Source organism: Schistocerca americana, chromosome 3, assembly GCF_021461395.2.
Source record: "Schistocerca americana isolate TAMUIC-IGC-003095 chromosome 3, iqSchAmer2.1, whole genome shotgun sequence".
Lineage (NCBI taxonomy): Eukaryota > Metazoa > Arthropoda > Insecta > Orthoptera > Acrididae > Schistocerca > Schistocerca americana.
This window is the reverse complement of record NC_060121.1, coordinates 319,801,418-319,821,774: the sequence shown is the minus strand read 5'-3', so window position 1 is coordinate 319,821,774 and position 20,357 is coordinate 319,801,418. Positions and strand designations below refer to the sequence as shown.

The window sequence follows — 20,357 nt, the reverse complement described above, 5'->3', positions numbered from 1 at the left end:
TTCGATGAAAGATCTTCATTGCAGAATTTGAAGGACTATCTATAGTGCCGCGTACCTTCAGTTTAAGTGATACCCTTCTGGAAATGATTTTTTTCTACTGCACAGGAATCGTTGCAAAGAGTTGATTAGTGTTGAACTATTGTTCAATGTTTGCACACCAGTTGCAGATGCCTTGTTGCAAGTTTTCCTGATGTAACTCCCCAGTGTTAGCATTCGGAGCAATTAGTATGGTATAAACGTCGATCAAATACGATTACCTAGGCACAACGTTGAGAAGGGTTATGAAACGGAGTGAGCACGTAAGAACTGTAGTAGGGAAGGAGAATGGTCGACTTCGGTTTACTGGGAAAGTTTTAAGAAACCGTTGCTCATCTATAAAGGAGGCCACGTATAAAACACTAGGGCGTCCCCTTCTTCAGAACTGCTCGCTTGTTTGGGATCTCCACAGGTCGCATTAAAGGAAAACATAGAAACAAGTCAGAAGCGTCTTGCTCCATTTGTTACCGATAGATTCGATCAACATGCCAATATTACAGAGATGCTCCGTGAACTCATATGGGATTCCCTGAAGGAAAAGCGACATTCATTTCGAGAAATGCTACTGAGAAAATTAAGGGAACCGGCATTTGAAGCTGACTGCAGCACGATTCTACTGCTTCAAAGCACATTTCGCGTATGAAACACGAATAAAAGATAAATTAGGGCTCATACAGAGGCATATACAGTAGATAGTCGCTTTTGCCGCTTTCTCTTTGCGAGTGGAACAGGAAAGGAAATGTTGAGTAGTGGAACAAGGGAGCCTCCGGCATGCACCATGTGGTGGCTTGTGGTATGTGCTTGTAGATATAAATGTAGATATCACCTCTGGCAGCAACAGTGGCTCTAAGCCTAATGGGAATCGAGGCGAACTGAGCTTAGATACTGTACTGCTTGAAATTGATGGCTGTTTTCATCAACTGTGGTTGCTGGCAACTGATGGCGTCCCAGTCTCTCTGCCGGCCGCGGTGGCCGAGCGGTTCTAGGCGCTTCAGTTCGGAAACGCTCGACTGCTACGGTCGCAGGTTAGAATCCTGCCTCGGGCATGGATATGTGTGATGTCCTTAGTTTAGTTAGCTTTAAGTAGCTCTAGGGAACTGACGACACATGTTAAGTCCCATAGTGCTCAGAGCCATTTGAACCATTTGAACCGAGTCTCTCTGCTATCCATGATCAAATGTTTTCAAAGGATTCAGAGATTTCGAAATATTTGTTGCCAGAGGAACAACTGAACACCCTCTCTATGACGGTAGGTGAAGACAGCAGGATCAACATGTGGTATTGCGGTACCTTGTTGAAATATATCGTCACAGAGATCCTTAGGATAGGACGTAGCCACCGGCCTTAGCACTTCAAAAATACGAGGTGCATTCAAGTTCTAAGGTCTCCGATTTTTTTTCTCCGGACTGGAAAGAGATAGAAACATGCGCATTGTTTTAAAATGAGGCCGCGTTCATTGTCAATACATCCCAGAGATGGCAGCACCGTATGGCAGATGGAATTTTACCGCCAGCGGCGAGAATGAGAACTGTTTTAAATACTTAAAATGGCGACGTTTTCCTTACTTGAACAGCGTGCAATCATTCGTTTTCTGAATTTGCGTGGTGTGAAACCAATTGAAATTCATCGACAGTTGAAGGACACATGTGGTGATGGAGTTATGGATGTGTCGAAAGTGCGTTCGTGGGTGCGACAGTTTAATGAAGGCAGAACATCGTGTGACAACAAACCGAAACAACCTCGGGCTAGCACAAGCCGATCTGACGACATGATCGAGAAAGTGAAGAGAATTGTTTTGGGGGATCGCCGAATGACTGTTGAACAGATCGTCTCCAGAGTTGGCATTTCTGTGGGTTCTGTGCACACAATCCTGCATGACGACCTGAAAATGCGAAAAGTGTCATCCAGGTGGGTGCCACGAATGCTGACGGACGACCACATGGCTGCCCGTGTGGCATGTTGCCAAGCAATGTTGATGCGCAACAACAGCATGAATGGGACTTTCTTTTCGTCGGTTGTGACAATGGATGAGACGTGGATGCCATTGTTCAATCCACAAACAAAGCGCCAGTCAGCTCAATGGAAGCACACAGATTCACCGCCACCAAAAAAATTTCGGGTAACTGCCAGTGCTGAAAAAATGATGGTGTCCATGTTCTGGGACAGCGAGGGCGTAATCCTTACCCATTGCGTTCCAAAGGGCACTACGGTAACAGGTGCATCCTACGAAAATGTTTTGAAGAACAAATTACTTCCTGCACTACAACAAAAACGTCCGGGAAGGGCTGCCCGTGTGCTGTTTCACCAAGACAACGCACCCGCACATCGAGCTAACGTTACGCAACAGTTTCTTCGTGATAACAACTTTGAAGTGATTCCTTATGCTCCCTACTCACCTGACCTGGCTCCTAGTGACTTTTGGCTTTTTCCAACGATGAAAGACACTCTCCGTGGCCGCACATTCACCAGCCGTGCTGCTATTGCCTCAGCGATTTTCCAGTGGTCAAAACAGACTCCTAAAGAAGCCTTCGCCGCTGCCATGGTATCATGGCGTCAGCGTTGTGAAAAATGTGTACGTCTGCAGGGTGATTACGTCGAGAAGTAACGGCAGTTTCATCGATTTCGGGTAAGTAGTTAATTAGAAAAAAAATCGGAGGCCTTAGAACTTGAATGCACCTCGTATAACGCGTTCTGTGCAAACTCCCTCCTACGGGAACGAGAGGTGATCGTGCTGTGTTTCCAATGGCGCACCACAACATCAGGCCAGGGACTGGTCCCGTCTGACGATCCAGAATGCAACCTGGTAATGTTTCTTCTGCTCGGAGCCTCCACGCAGAGATACGTGTATCATGATGCTGTACGCAGAATAAGACTCGTTCGGAAATATCTGAGTGACGTCCTTTTGAAAATCGCTCTTGGTCATTTTGACCGCACTTCGTTGTTTGTGTAATTTTTTCTGCAATTGCTTTCCTTACATATTCTCGATATTTTCCATTTCACAGCTTTTGAAATATGGCGGAACTTAGTAATTCTACAGGTAAAGGATCTGATGCAAGTAGCAGACAACGTGTATACGCTTCAGACCGAAACTTTGAGGAAACCGTGAGCAGATGGTTGGAGGAATCAGACGATATTGACTGTGACGATAATCCTGAATAAACTTAACCCATTGTGGGTGAACATGACACTTTGTCAGAACAAAGTGCAACAGAAAATTACTCTTATGAAAGTAGTGAAAGTAGTGATCCATGTGATGAGCAACGGAGAAGCAATTACTTCTATGGCAAGAATCGGTACAAATGGGTCAAAGCACCTCCGATTCGAGCTATTAGAGCTCCTCGCTGTAACATCATCATGAAATTATCATCCACCACGTTGACTACAGGAGATCCAAAAGACCAATTTTCATTATGGCATCTCTATTTTGATGACGAAGTTCTCGATCACATCCTACTATGGACAAATACTAAAATAGATTGCGTCAGGCAGAAGCACTCTGACAAAAGCAAAGCTGAACTTCAGAACCTGGATGTGGATGAACTTTTCGATTTTTTAGGACTTCTGACATATTCTTCTGTCTTTAAATCCAACCACAAAAATGTAAATTATGTATTTGCAACTGATGGTTCAGGTTGGGAAATTTTCAAATGTGTCCTGTCTAGGAACCGTTTACTAATGTTGATGAACTGCAAACAGTTTGATGACTTTCGAACTAGAAAAGAGAGTCTCAAAGTCGACGAAATGGCGGCAGTCTCTTTCCTCTTTAGAAAAATTGTGGAAAATTCCCAAAAATATTTCAGTTTAGGCACATGTGCTACTGTAGATGAGCAACTAGTTTCCTTCCATGGTAAATGCTCATTTGTGGTCTACATGCCAAAGAAGCCTGGTAAATACGGTTTAAAAATAATGTCCTTGTGTGATGCAAGGACCAGTTGCTTTTAAAATGGGTATATGTACACTGGAAAAGGCTCTGATGGAGATTCTTTGCCGGAAATGGTAAGATACTGATTATACCAACGCAGTGTCTGTTCCGATTGCGTAAACCAATCTATGGCAGTAATTGCAACATAACTGCTGACAGTTGGTTCAGCTCAATACAGGCTGCAGGAGAGTTAAGGAAAAGAGGATTGACTGGAACTCTAAAAAGGAATAAGAGAGAGATTCCCAAGCTTTCCAACCAAATAAGCGTAGGCCAGTTGGTTCGTCTTTGTACGGTTTTACGCAAGGCACCACTCTGTTGTCGCATGTGCTAAACACAAATAAAGCGGTTCTTCTTGTCGCTTCCATGCATCATAGCCCCGCTGTGGATTTTACTTCTCAGAAACCAGAGATAATATCATACTACAATGCCACTAAAGGAGGTGTCGATGAACGGGACAAAAAAAAGTGCTCCATATACTCCTGCAGTCGAAGAACTCGACGTTGACCAATGTGTTTATTCTACCTTTTATTGGACCTCGGCATAGTAAATGCATATGTTCTTCAGAAGAGTGGAGCAGATGAAGCTCCTGTCGACAGAGGTATCTTCTTGAAAGAGCTGGCCCGTAGTCTTGCGCTGAAACATGCAAAAGCGAGCTCAGAACACATGACTTCCGCTGGAGTTACGACTAATGACCCGCCGGATTTTAGGCCCTGATGCTCCAACAGAAGAAGCAGTGGAAGCAAAATTAGGTCCTAATAATAGGAAAATGTGCAGAATCTGCCCAGCCAGCAAGAAAAGGAAGACTTCGCATGTTTGCTGCATCTGCAAGAGACCAATATGCATGCAGTGCTGTTCCCAGGTCTGCAAGCACTGTTGTGAAAAATTGTGATTTGCAGGGCTCTGATTTTTCATGAGGTATTTCTTCACGTTAAAAACGTTACATTTTTTGTTCTATTAGTTCTTCAAGAAGAAATACAAAATCTATCGAAGCATTAATTTCGTTATTAGCTTATGAAACAAATATAAATTAGTTTACGAGATGTGAAGTAAATATATCTGAATGCCAGTTTATCAATAATTATTTAATGTTAATGTTTTGTATTTTCATATTTACTTACATTGTATTAAAGACTCTGCCATATGCAAAACAGAGAATTTCAAAGGGATTGTTAACATTACACCCACCTATATTTAAGAGGTCAGATTGACCGCACCACGGTGTTAGTGTCCCGTGTATGCCACTACGTTAGTTAAAGGTTAAAATGCGCCCGTAAAACTGTAGTCCCTTATTATCCCCGAGTCGATGTGCGCGTAATGCACAGCTTAAAACATATTCTTACTACTGCACTTGACTGTCCTCTAGACACCTTGGCTTTCGCTCCACATGAAACAGAATGCAGTGAGATTCCAGAAATCGCGGAAGAATACATAGTGTAATGTTTACATCAGTTTTATTCTTATGATGAAGGAGCAAAAGCACTGCACATGCTAAAATTACCTGCGTTCAGGTTCAAATGCTGAATTTGAAAACACTTATTTAAGCATTCGAATATGGCCAACCCAACACCACGTGAAACAACCGATTTATGCCATCACATTCTTTTCGTTTTTTTCGCTTACCAATACTGCTTCATTCTCGTTGCCTCGTGCTTACTTGTATATTCTACTGGCAACCCATCACATTTTGTACTTTCTCCCTGAATTCATATGTGTTTTCTATGCCTCTTTTTATTCACTCTTTTTAAGGAACGATAAAATGTAATCCTCCTCTTTGTCATTGTATCTATTATATTCTCGTTTGTTTTTTACGCCACCTTTTTGCTTATCTATTTCCAAATTCCATTTTCATATTTCGCGCCCAAAATTTTTCGATTTATTCCTATTTCTTCTTCTCTAAATACTTAACTTTTGGGCTGTGTTTATGGCGAGGCATTCTGAGCTATAAGGACACCCAGTTTTAATTGTTGTAATGCCTCAGTTCTGTTTTAACAGGTAAGAATTTTTTATTGTACGTGTTCTGTGTTAAGTGGAATGCCAATTCCATATTTTTGGTTCTGTTTACGTTAGATGGTTCGTACAGAGAATGTGGTTCAAATGGTTCAAATGGCTCTGAGCACTATGGGACTTAACTTCTCAGGTCATCAGTCCCCTAGAACTTAGAACTACCTAAACCTAACTAACCTGAGGACATCACACACATCCATGCCCGAGGCAGGATTTGAACCTGCGACCGTAGCGGTCACGCGGTTCCAGACCGTAGCGCCTAGAACCGCTCGGCCACTATGGCCGGCGGAGAATGTGGCATATGAAATTTATAATCCGGTTTCTTTCTGCTACTTCTTCGAGAGTGTTTATCTCTCTCCTTCCTTCTTGTAGGATTTGTTTCATTCTTGTAAATTCTTTGCTAAGATTGTTAAATCATCAACAAAAGCTAAGTAGTCAGTTTCAAGGCTCTCTCTCTCTCTCTCTCTCTCTCTCTCTCTCTCTCCCTCTCTTACCATTGTCTCCAAAAGACAGCTGAATCAATATGAAGACAGTCCATCCCCCTGACTCACCCCTGTTTCATATTCAAAAAGTTCTAATATTAAACCTAAAAATTTGCCTTTGGAAATTGTATTAATCAAAGCTTGCTTAACGACTACCATTTTTTTGTCGGGCCCAGAGTCTTAAGGGACAATGAATAGTGTATCTATAGGGGTTTTTTTTCTCATTTTTTTAATCAACGAATTTATATGTTTTTGCGCTTACCGATAAGTTTTGACGAGCAGCACTTCGCCATGTTCATTCCGTACACTCCCTCAGGCCTGAGGTGTAATAGGTTTTATCGAAGGAATCCGTAGTGTAGATAAGTTTTTCGCACGGTCTGATTTCGTTTTTCGTACGGAAAGTAAGCTTTTCTCAGTGCGGAGGGTGAATAGTGACATCTGACGAGTCGGCAGAGTACTACAAGGGAAAGTGCGGCATCGCTACTTGAGGCGGGAGCCACCTGGTAGCTACAGGCGGAACCGAGCCATGACCGCAGCAGTGCTCGGATGCGACAGCGCGCGGGAATGGAAACAGAGACGACAAGGAGAACACCTCAGACGGCCAACAAGTTTGGCTTGTATTTGGCAGGACGCTTGTGTACAAACTAAAATGAAAGGCTCTTAAGATATATTTTAGCTCAAACCCCCCCCCCCCCCCCCCCCCCCGCCCCCACGGCTTTTTGAAAACCACTCCTACGTTTCATGACGCGCAGTCAAGTCAGAATTGCCAGGATCAGTAATTGAAACTTGACGTTTTTCTTCATGTATGGCGTCCACATACACATAACTTCCTGGAAATCGCGGAAAGAAACTTTTTCGACTGCCCCTTGTATACCTATAAGTTAAACAATCTTTTCCGCTTCTCGTCATTCCTTAGTTGCTTCAAAATTCATGGAAATATTCTCCGTCTTTGCAACTAAATGAAAGGCAGAGTCCGTTTTTTTAAAATAGGAACCCCCATTTTTATTACATATTCGTGTAGTACGTAAAGAAATATGAATGTTTTAGTTGGACCATGTTTTTCGCTTTGTGACAGATGGCGCTGTAATAGTCACAAACATATGGCTCACAATTTTAGACGAACTGTTGGTAACAGGTAGGTTTTTTAAATTAAAATACAGAACGTAGGTACGTTTGAACATTTTACTTCTGTTGTTCCAATGTGTACCTTTGTGAACTTATCATTTCTGAGAACGCATGCTGTTACAGCGTGATTACCTGCAAATACCACATTAATGCAATAAATGCAAATAACATCCGCACTGGCGGAATGTTACGTGATACCACGTAGTTATACGTTTGTGGCTATTACAGCGCCATCTATCACAAAGCGAAAAAAGTCGTCCAACTAAAACATTCATATTTCTTTACGTACTACACGAATATGTAATTAAAAAAATGGGGGTTCCTATTTTTAAAAAAACACAGTTGATATCCGGTTGACCTGTGGCAGAGCCTTCTAGCGGGCTAACCATAGCACCATCTGGTTTCCCCCTTCAACCTAGACAAGTTTCGTTTTTTCGTTTGATGCTTATTTCGTGATATATTTGGTCCGGTTTTTTATGTTACGTTTTCTCTTGTTTTTCGGATTAGATACAACTTTTGTAGCACAAGTTTCGTGAGATTAAAAATTATCGCTTGCTGTTACTATTTCCATTGTTGCTAGTCCGTGTGTGTTATCCTGGAGATGTGTTCATTCGGTCTCCATACTCCGGAAAGCGGCCATCTGGAGAATGAGAACCGAATGAAGGCATCTCCAGGCCCACACACATGGAGTAGCAATAATGGAAATCGTAAGTAACACCAAACGACAATTTAGACCCACGAAACATGTACTGCAAAAGTTGTTTCTAATCTGAAAAATAAGAGAAAATCATGAGAAAACGTAACATAGTATTATATTTGTAACTATCACATAACGCATGTATTAAAGATCACTGAAGATGTTTCATAAATGAAAGAAGCGAAAAAACTACCTTTTATTTAGTTTCAAAGACGGAATATACCTCCATGAAGTTAAACGATGTACAACGAAAACGCCGCTGGCATAGCGACCGAGATATCTGGCTGCGGAGTGGAGAACCTGTGTTCATTTGCATATGCCTTCTGAATTTTTCTATTTGTATTTTTTCCCGTTGTAGAGATGGGTAGTAGAAGACGTTCAGGAAATCATAAGGTAAAATAACAAGTAGCAAATAAATTTCTCAAACGACTTTCATCACTAAAGAAATAAAAAATTTCATCCCGGTCGCTTTACAATAGCTCTTTCACTGGCTCTGAGCACCATGGGAATTAACTGCTCAGGTCATCAGTCCCCTAGAACTTGCGAGGTGCCGAGGCTAACAGTGTATTTAACCTTAAATTCTTCTCGAATCTTCACATGGAAATGATGCTCTAAGCCCTCCTTTTCTAACTCCTACTTTTGCTGTTGCACATGGATTAAGAAGAAACGCGAACTGACTGTAATGGACCCTGCAAGTGGAGTAGAAAAGAGTTTGGCACCTGCAATAATTTAATCGGATACAAATTAAGGAAAGTTTCATTAACATAGTGAGAAATGAAAGGGTTGCTCTACCGATCTACAGAATGGAAGTTCTGTCCAAAATAACAATTTGATTTATTATGACTGAACTCAAAATAATAAACAAAACACACGAAACATTTACAATACATCAAATTGGATACTCAAATAAATGCCATGAAGGTGAAGTTGTTCATAAACTAGATTCTGACATTTATGATGAAGTGGTACGTGGAGCCAATTCCTTGCAACTCAAATCTTAAGGGAAACACCCAGCCAACCCAACATTAATAGCTGCTACAGCAGTGAAAACTCAGACAATGAACACCCAAGACAGAACGAAGTTAGAAAAGACGAACAGGCGCGCTCTGCTGAGCTCTGATTATGGCCTAGCAAAATTCCCTGATTTGCCGGTGCTGCGGACGTACATTACCGAACTGTCTTCTTAACTGCAAGGACACGATATGGCGTGCCGGAGGCGATGGCTGGTTGCTTCGACGTCCCGTCGTGGTGATGATAATGTCGCGAGTATAGCCCGAAACAAATTCTCCTTGTCTGGTTGTTCCTAACAGCACAAATACGTCTCTGAGGAAAACGAAGAAGGCTCTCTACACAATCACTGACGGTACAGTGAGTGATTTTAACAAGAGAAGTCACACAATAGCTCCAGTACAGTCAACTTTAGCCAAAACTGCTCAAGACGGACAACATAAGCCGCTTGTACGCAGAACGCTCAATTGCCAACTGTACTCGGAAAGTTACGTTGAAGTCGAAACTTCAGCAACTTCGTCAAACAGTGACGATTAAATGAAAGTATATTAGACAGCCAACGGAAGGCAGGCTGTCCAGAGCAACGAGAACTCAGTCTTGTAACCTACTCTGACCGAAAGCCGAGAGCCGACCCTCTCAAGAGCACCTGTACAAGCCGAACACAGAACATTCCCGCCCCCACGACCGCATGCAATTAGAGAGGAACGAATTACTCAGAGTAAGATAGAAATATGAGAGGGGGCTCATGCCACCTCTCAAACTTAGAACTACTTAAACCTAACTAACTTAAGGACATCACACACATCCATGCCCGAGGCAGGATTCGGACCTGCTACCGTAGCAGGTTCCAGACTGTAGCGCCTACAACCGCTCGGTCACCCAGGCCGGCTCTGATAATGTTTTGACTCATCAGTGCAGATGTGTGGAACAGCTGGGGAGACTATTGCCTCCCTCTGAGCTGAGAAGCGGTCACAGCTGCTGCAGTAAGGCGGCAGCTGTGTGTATGCAGTGGAGTGGAGTATAGTGCTGTGTGTGCTGACCTTGTGCGTTCTCTCGTCTTCCACAGGAGGTGGAGCGCGCCCTGCGGCAGCTGGACCCGGCGGGACGCGGCCTACTCGGCTTCCGGGACTTCTGCGCCGGAGTCTCCGCGCTGCTAGCAGGTACGTACTCCTGCTCCAAGCTGCTCCTGCCTTGTATACGAGTTCCTACAATCAGAGTAAAAAAATAAACAAACACACACACACACACACACACGATACACCACTTTTATTTACGATGAAGGTTACTCCAAAAGAAATGCACACTTTTTTTTAAAAAAAAATCCATCTTTTATTCTACATATTTGAAAGTTGTCCAGTGTGTAGATGCATCCTTTAGGAACAAGATTTCTCCACATAATTTCCATCCCTCTCAACTGCCTTACGCCATCTTTGAACCAGCGCCTGTATACCCACACGGTAAAATTCTGGACCAACCTGTTGGAGCCACTGTTTGGCAGCATGCACAAGGGAGTCATCATCTTCAAACCTTGTTCCACGAAGAGAGTCTTTCAGTTTCACAAAGAGATGATAGTCACATGGAGCCAGGTCAGGACTGTCAGGTGGGTGTTTCAGTGTTGTCCTTCCGAGTTTTGTGATTGCTTCCGTGGTTTTTTGACTGACATGTGGCCCTGAATTGTTGTGCAACAGCGAAAAATCCTGCTTTTGCCGATGTGGTCGAACACGACTCAGTCGAGCTTGAAGTTTCTTCAGTGTCGTCACATATGCATCACAATTTATGGTGGTTTCACTTGGCATGATGTCCACAACCAAGAGTCCTTCGGAATCGAAAAACACCGTAGCCATAATTTTTCCAGCAGAAGGTGAATTTGCATGATGCCACTCCATTGAGTGCCTCTTCGTCTCTGGTGAAAAATGATGTTGGAGTGACCCTCTTATTTTGTCTGGAACAGTGGACGGCATTGGCCCGCTCAACTCTTACGTCCTTATCTACGTGTATATTCCATAAGTCATGCTGCAGTGTGTGGCGAAGGCTACCCTCTGTACCACTTTCACTTCCCCTTTCTTGTTGCAGTTAGGGCGAATGGTTCGCGGGAAGAAAGATTGCCGATAAGCCGCCGTGTGTGCTCGAATCTAATTCTGTTTTCATGGTTTTTTCACGAGATGTGGAAGCAATATATTTGTTGACTCTTCTAGGAATGTACACACTCGGAATTTTAACAGTAGACTATGCCGTGACGCAGAATGCCTCTACTGCAGCGACTGCATTCTAAATGAACCTGCGACGAAATGTGTTGGTCTTGTTTGAATCTTCTCTTTTTCCCCTGTAGACCCTATCTGCTAGGAATCCCATACTGACGAGCAATATTCAAGTACTGGTCGAATGCGGATTTTGTAAGCTGCCTCTTGTTGTTGTTGTTGTTGTTGTCTTTGGGGAAGGAGACCAGACAGCGAGGTCATCGGTCTCATCGGATTAGGGAAGGACGGGGAAGGAAGTTGGCCGTGCCCTTAAGCTGCCTCTTCTGTCAGCTACCTACATTTCCTGAGAATTCTTCCAATGAATCTCGCTGATATATGCCTTACCCGCAGCTAATTGGTTCAAAGGAACCAGAAGGAACCACTATGACCAAGGTAGTCCAAGTGTTGTGGTTGGCAGGAGAGCCAACACCGTGTTACAAGAGGAGCCGAAAGGCACGCGTTTTAGCTCACGCAGGCTGGCGTGAGGTCTGGAACAGGTCAAGAAAATTAGAATTTAGAAAAAACGGACGTAGCTGGTGGAGTACTTAACTTTAATCCATTAATGGTGAACGTCGCTCTTGACTGTACATGATTCAGTATCAATAGTAACTGGTAATGGCACCTTGCTAGTTCGTAGCAAATGACGTAGCTGAAGGCTATGCTAACTATCGTCTCTCCAAATGAGAGCGTATTTTGTCAGTGAACCATCGCTAGCAAAGTCCGTTGTACCACTGGGGCGAGTGCTAGGAAGTCTCTCTAGACTAGACCTGCCGTGTGGCGGCGCTCGGTCTGCAATCACTGATAGTGGCGACACGCGGGTCCGACGTATACTAACGGACCGCGGCCGATTTAAAGGCTACCACCTAGCAAGTGTGGTGTCTGGCGGTGACACCACACCAAGAGAAACAAAATATCCGAATCACAGTCAAAGAGGCTGTCGAACTACACGCCTTACTGGACAGCAGTGGCAACGCTAGGAAAGGTACACTGCCGCGCAAATACGCTAATCTCCAGGGCAGGTAACTGAGGCGTTAGCGGCCACCAGGCAGAAAAATACCGCTGGTTGAACTTCACCAATAACAACACAAGGAATTCAATGATTAATAATAAGAAGTGGAGGACGGCTAATTAATTTCGGCTACTCCAAACACTCCACTCATTGCTCTTCGTCTCAGCGACCCTGCGAGCAGCAAGGCCGAACAAACGGCGTGATCTCAAAATAGGGGAGGTTTCACTACTGGGTTAAAGTTTACTCAACTCAGACGTCCTGGATCCGGTGTACAATGAGGTTGTGGCCTTCGCAACTACAGCCTCTCGATCCGGCAGTGCCTGCATGCTGCCAGCGCACCTTGCATGTCCTCGCCCTGCCGGGCCTCACCGGTACTCCGTCCCAATCCAATTCCCCGATACACTCCGACCTGGAAAACAATTGACGTCCTTCCAAAGATTGAGTCACTGTACTAGATATAGATAACCACTGCTGCTGCCACTCACGGACAGACAACGCTAGCAAACGTAGCAGCGCCAGTAAACACAAGAAGAAAACAAGACGCCATTCTCCCTATTACTCGATGGCAACCTACCAGCGGCACCAACGCGCGCCGCAACACGGCTCAGTTGTAGTGTAGACCAATTCGAATAAAACATTCCATATTGGTTTGACAGAAACAGATTGTTACAGGAATAAGTTCAGGTTACGCGTATTGGTACTCTGGTTGCTGTGGATTTGTTTATCAATTGCTATTTTATCATCTGAGTTGTGCTTCAGTTAAAATGATTGGATTTTTCAGCTGTGGTTGTGATTTGTTGGCCAGTTCTTGTGTACAGTGTAAGCATAGACTTACCAGGGTCTTATTGGAAGAGGTTCCTTCGCTATAAGGTAGGGCATGTTATTCCTGCATGACGGGACCTCTGTACAGTTTAGTCGTCAGGTGACACGTCATCTAATTCAAACATTACCCACAAGATGGATTAGCAGATATGGTCACGTTTCTTGCCTAAGAAGGTCCCGGACTTTACCCCTTTGCCTGTGGGGATGGTTGAAAGGCAAAGTCCACGAAGAAAAAGTAAGCACGAGAGACAAATTGATCGTTCGGATTGTGAATAGTCCTACACTCATAAAAGAGCACCAAGCAGACGACCTCAGAAGAGCTACACGTGATGTTGTTGGCACGTCATCTCTAGACGGGACGAAAGTCTCTGTTCACCGGATACCGGAAATCGGCTCTAGTGTCCACAGCAGCTAAGACTTGGAGCATACAGGTACTACCAGGAAATAATACGACGCTACCTGAGCGGTGACAATCTCAGTACTAAACAGTGACTTTTCAGTTGTTGTTGTTGTGGTCTTCAGTCCTGAGACTAGTTTGATGCAGCTCTCCATGCTACTCTATCCTGTGCAAGCTTCTTCATCTCCCAGTACCTACAGCGACCTACATCCTTCTGAATCTGCTTAGTGCATTCATCTCTTGGTCTCCCCCTACGATTTTTACCCTCCACGCTGCCCTCCAATACTAAATTGGTGATCCCTTGATGCCTCAGAACATGTACTACCAACCGATCCCTTCTTCTGGTCAAGTTGTGCCACAAACTCCTCTTCTCCCCAATTCTATTCAGTACCTCCTCATTAGTTATGTGATCTACCCATCTAATCTTCAGCATTCTTCTGTAGCACCTCATTTCGAAAGCTTCTATTCTCTTCTTGTCCAAACTACTTACCGTCCATGTTTCACTTCCGTACATGGCTATACTCCATACAAATACTTTCAGAAATGACTTCCTGACACTTAAATCAATACTCGATGTTAACAAATTTCACTTCTTCAGAAACGCTTTCCTTGCCATTGCCAGTCTACATTTTATATCCTCTCTACTTCGACCATCATCAGTTATTTTGCTCCCCAAATAGCAAAACCCCTTTACTACTTTAAGTGTCTCATTTCCTAATCTAATACCCTCAACATCACCCGACTTAATTCGACTACATTCCATTATCCTCGTTTTGCTTTTGTTGATGTTCATCTTATATCCTCCTTCAAGACATCATCCATTCCGTTCAACTGCTCTTCCAAGTCCTTTGCTGTCTCTGACAGAATTACAATGTCATCTGCGAACCTCAAAGTTTTTATTTCTTCTCCATGGATTTTAATACCTACTCCGAATTTTTCTTTTGTTTCCTTTACTGCTTGCTCAATATACAGATTGAATAACATCGGGGAGAGGCTACATCCCTGTCTTACTCCCTTCCCAACCACTGCTTCCCTTTCATGTCCCTCGATTCTTATAACTGCCATCTGGTTTCTGTACAAATTGTAAATAGCCTTTCGCTCCCTGTATTTTACCCCTGCCACCTTTACAATTTGAAAGAGAGTATTCCAGTCAACATTGTCAAAAGCTTTCTCTAAGTCTACAAATGCTAGAAACGTAGGTTTGCCTTTCCTTAATCTTTCTTCTAAGAAAAGTCGTAAGGTCAGTATTGCCTCACGTGTTCCAGTATTTCTACGGAATCCAAACTGATCTTCCCCGAGGTCGGCTTCTACTAGTTTTTCCATTCGTCTGTAAAGAATTCGTGTTAGTATTTTGCAGCTGTGACTTATTAAACTGATTGTTCGGTAATTCTCACATCTGTCAACATCTACTTTCTTTGGGATTGGAATTATTATATTCTTCTTGAAGTCTGAGGGTATTTCGCTTGTTTCATACATCTTGCTCACCAGATGGTAGAGTTTTGTCAGGACTGGCTCTCCCAAGGCCGTCAGTAGTTCCAATGGAATGTTGTCTACTCCGGGGGCCTTGTTTCGACTCAGGTCTTTCAGTGCTCTGTCAAACTCTTCACGCAGTATCGTATCTCCCATTTCATCTTCATCTACATCCTCTTCCATTTCCATAATATTGTCCTCCAGTACATCGCCCTAGTATAGACCCTCTATATACTCCTTCCACCTTTCTGCTTTCCCTTCTTTGCTTAGAACTGGGTTTCCATCTGAGCTCTTGATGTTCATACAAGTGGTTCTCTTATCTCCAAAGGTCTCTTTAATTTTCCTGTAGGCAGTATCTATCTTACCCCTAGTGAGATAAGCCTCTACATCCTTACATTTGTCCTCTAGCCATCCCTGCTTAGCCATTTTGCACTTCCTGTCGATCTCATTTTTGAGACGTTTGTATTCCTTTTTGCCTGCTTCATTTACTGCATTTTTATATTTTCTCCTTTCATCAATTAAATTGAATATTTCTTCTGTTACCCAAGGATTTCTACTAGCCCTCGTCTTTTTACCTACTTGATCCTCTGCTGCCTTCACTACTTCATCCCTCAAAGCTACCCATTCTTCTTCTACTGTATTTCTTTCCCCCATTCCTGTCAATTGTTCCCTTATGCTCTCCCTGAAACTCTGTACAACCTCTGGTTCTTTCAGTTTATCCAGGTCCCATCTCCTTAAATTCCCACCTTTTTGCAGTTTCTTCAGTTTTAATCTACAGGTCATAACCAATAGATTGTGGTCATAGTCCGCATCTGCCCCTGGAAATGTCTTACAATTTAAAACCTGGTTCCTAAATCTCTGTCTTACCATTATATAATCTATCTGATACCTTTTAGTATCTCCAGGGTTCTTCCATGTATACAACCTTCTATCATGATTCTTAAACCAAGTGTTAGCTATGATTAAGTTGTGCTCTGTGCAAAATTCTACCAGGCGGCTTCCTCTTTCATTTCTTAGCCCCAATCCATATTCACCTACTACGTTTCCTTCTCTCCCTTTTCCTACACTCGAATTCCAGTCACCCATGACTATTAAATTTTCGTCTCCCTTCACTATCTGAATAATTTCTTTTATTTCATCATACATTTCTTCAATTTCTTCGTCATCTGCAGAGCTAGTTGGCATATAAACTTGTACTACTGTAGTAGGTGTGGGCTTCGTATCTATCTTGGCCACAATAATGCGTTCACTAAGCTGTTTGTAGTAGCTTACCCGCGTTCCTATTTTCCTATTCATTATTAAACCTACTCCTGCATTACTCCTATTTGACTTTGTGTTTATAACCCTGTAGTCACCTGACCAGAAGTCTTGTTCCTCCTGCCACCGAACTTCACTAATTCCCACTATATCTAACTTTAACCTATCCATTTCCCTTTTCAAATTTTCTAACCTACCTGCCCGATTAAGGGACCTGACATTCCGCGCTCCGATCCGTAGAACGCCAGTTTTCTTTCTCCTGATAACGACATCCTCTTGAGTAGTCCCCGCCCGGAGATCCGAATGGGGGACTATTTTACCTCCGGAATATTTTACCCAAGAGGACGCCATCATCATTTAACCATACAGTAAAGCTGCATGCCCTCGGGAAAAATTACGGCCGTAGTTTCCCCTTGCTTTCAGCCGTTCGCAGTACCAGCACAGCAAGGCCATTTTGGTTATTGTTACAAGGCCAGATCAGTCAATCATCCAGACTGCTGCCCTTTCAACTACTGAAAAGGCTGCTGCCCCTCTTCAGGAACCACACGTTTGTATGGCCTCTCAACAGATACCCCTCCGTTGTGGTTGTACCTACGGTACGGCTATCTGTATCGCTGAGGCACGCAAGCCTCCCCACCAACGGCAAGGTCCATGGTTCATGGGGGGAGGACTTTTCAGTAACGACAACAATTCAGAGCGACTATAGTAGCAGACGGGTAAACATCTCGACATTTCAAACGTAAGTGGCACAGCATCCAGAGGACACAAAGGACTCCCTGGTATCAGCTCGGACGGTGCAGTGGAGCACCTCACAGTTCGGACCACAGCTTTCCACGCGCCAGACGCAGACTCCCACAGTTTCCCCAGAAGAAGCGGTCCCAGTGCGCAGCAGCAGGTAGCAGCAGCCAATACACCCAGTTTCACGCCAGTGAGATGCGCATTTCATGCCCGCTGCCTGACATCACCGCAGCTTTCGCTCCTCTGTGAAGCGACATTTCGTGAACTACTTGCCGAGTTCATGAGAAGTGGGACTCCCGCTCTGAAAGCCGCCACAGGCCTCTCATAGGTTACAGCAAGACTGCCGTACCTGATTCTAAAGTGCCATTATAGTAAAACCACTTCAGTCAGCTCCGTGAGCAACAATTAATCACCACACTGTGCTGAACCTGTAGTCTTAAGTTGAAGACTGCTTCGGTACTGCTCCACGCTACTTTGTCCTGTGCAAGGCCCATCACCTATGAACTACTGCAATCTATGTCTACTTGAATCTGCCTGTTGCGTTCAGACCACACTTCACCCAGCTACCAAACTGATCACTTATTGACGCTTCAGGATGTGTCGTATCAGCCGAGTTCTTGAATGAGTTTATTTTTTTTCCTTCAGTTCGGTTCAGTACCTCTCCACATTGCACATTCGTACAACCCACAATCCAGAGAAATGCCGTAAGACAAGAGTTCGTAATACTGAAATTGATATTCGATGTTAATAAATTCCTCTTTCCCAGCAACGAGTTTCTTGCTGTTACCAGTCTGCATTGTATATCATTCTACTTAGGCCATCATCGGTTATTTTGCTGTCCAAGTAGCAGAACTAATCATCTACTTTTAATGTCTCATTTCCTAATCGAATTCGGTCAGCGTCGCTCGATTTAATTACATTGTAACCTTCTTTCAGGACAGTACCGAATCCTTTCAACTAATTTTCCAACTCATTTGTCGTCTTTGACAGGATCGCAGTATCATTGGCAAACCTCCAGGTTTTTATTTTTTCTCCCTGAACTTTAATCTCTCCTTATTTCCTTTACGGCTTGCGCAATGCAGACTCTGAATAGTTCGGCGGATACTTCTCAAATACTGTCTCCCGTTCATATCCTGCTGTTCTGCAGTTTAACATTTGGCTTCCTGTGTTTTATCTCTCATACATTCATAATTTCAAAGAATGTTTTGCAGCCAATACTGTCAAACACTTTCTGCAAATCTGCAAATGCTATGAACGTCTCTTTTCCTTTCTTCAGTTTGTCTTTTAAGACAAGTCGTAAGGCCTGTACTGCCTGTGTTTCCTCACATTTCTCCGGAACCAGATTGTTCTTCCCCGAGGTCGGATTGCCTAGTTGTTCGATTCTTTGGTAAATAAAATGGGTCAATAAATTACAATCATGATTTACTAAACTGAAAGTTCGGTAATATTCGCACCACTCAGCGATTACCTTCTCTGTAAATGTATTACATGCTTCTCGATGTTTGAGGGTATTTCGCTTGTCTCATTTGTCTTCCATGGGAGGTGGATTGGACGGTCGTTTGTGTTCTTTTAGCGTTATATCAGATGGTTCTTTCAGTATGGTAGCTACCATCTCAACTTCATCTACTTATCCTTCTACTCCTATTACATAGTCTTCAAATTCGTTCTCTTTACTATTGATGAAGCATTCAAGTCATCCCACCAAGACAATTACCATGCTTCGTGGGGCGACACACCTGCAGAAATCTATAAAACACTTTTCAGTGCTGTAATAAACGCCAATGTTTCCACCATTAGTGCAAGACAACACAACCTTCTTGTCGCAACTCTGTCTGATAAAAATAGATACATGGCAGATAGAAACCACAATTAAATAGAAATAAATCCATCGAATGCTGTTGTCATCATCATCGATTGTCTCAGTGAACTTAAAAGAAATAGTGACATCATGAAAGAGATGTTATTTGTGTATTATTTGATCACATGCAGCTCTCAACAAACAGTCCACAACGGACGAAGTACGTAGATTTTAACTAATCGGCAGGGTCGCGCTTTGCGAACAAACTGCTCCAAATAGTGAAACAATGTTTTCAACTACTGATAAAACGCAAAGACACAAATACGTCTCTATGCTGTTAATACGCCCAGCTATTATGTTCTTAGATATTCTAGAAACAATGGCTTTCCTTTTTAATAGGATTTACCTTGTTTAAGAAACATTCCATACTTCATAAAAACGTTATATCACTTGTCTCTTCGAGTGAAAATGTTCGTAAAAATATCTCTGCTACTGATTAAAAACGCAGACCATGACTGCAGATAAAGCGCTGTTCTTCGCAAAATATTGAAATGCGGCTATGTCGTAATTACATTTAGCGTTTTCCGGAGTTTTTGCAGAATAGTACATTGCGAAATACGCAAAATTTCATTGTACCCACCGTTACAGAAGGTACCCAGTTTCATCAAAAAATGCTCATCGTATTACATTTAAAAAGTCACTGGCGGTTTATTATGTCAGTGGATAAAAAGTTATCGGAGTATTAACCACACACAGTATAAGTAATGCATCTGCTTATTGTCTGCCGTCCCAAACTTTGTTTCGATACCGTAATCAGCTTGTAAATTCTAGAAGTATGATGGGGGATCACACTTGAGATATGGATAGTATGTACTTTCTAAAGATTTTGCTTTTCGTTAGAAATGGAGATCATTGTCGACTCCATTTACAGACCATGATAGTACAGTGCCTGTGTTGTTGAGAGGTACGATGCATAGTTTCTTCCGACGTGCATGCATGTCCGAAGGAGCAGGCACTGGAGTGACTACAGCCGTTATAAAGCACATGAAATGTATTCGCATTTGCGGATACCTACAACAATGAATAGACTGACAATGAAAATTTGTGCCGGACCCGTACTCGAACCCGGATTTCCCGCTTATCACAAGCGGTCGCCTTATCATTAGACCATCCAAACACGATCCACGGCCACACTCAAAAATCCGTATGTCGTCAGCCATGTTTCTACAACCCGCAATCGTACATTTATTATGTATATTTCCGAGAAGGGGAGAGATTTTAACTGATTGTCGCTTGCCCGCTTTCGGCGAATAAATTATGGATGGATGTCTGAAGGAACTTTGCATTGCACTTGA

The 20,357-nt window shown here is 43.2% G+C and overlaps 1 protein-coding gene across 4 annotated transcripts in view; it reads left to right on the top strand.

Moving 5' to 3' along the window:
* LOC124607365 (rab11 family-interacting protein 4) overlaps positions 1–20,357 on the top strand; it is a 929,323-nt gene that overhangs the window by 328,394 nt on the left and 580,572 nt on the right. For all 4 annotated transcript variants that reach the window (XM_047139676.1, XM_047139675.1, XM_047139674.1 and 1 more), the window contains exon 3: positions 10,341–10,434. In XM_047139676.1, the coding sequence (XP_046995632.1) occupies positions 10,341–10,434 (94 nt within the window). The remainder of the gene's footprint in view (positions 1–10,340; positions 10,435–20,357) is intronic.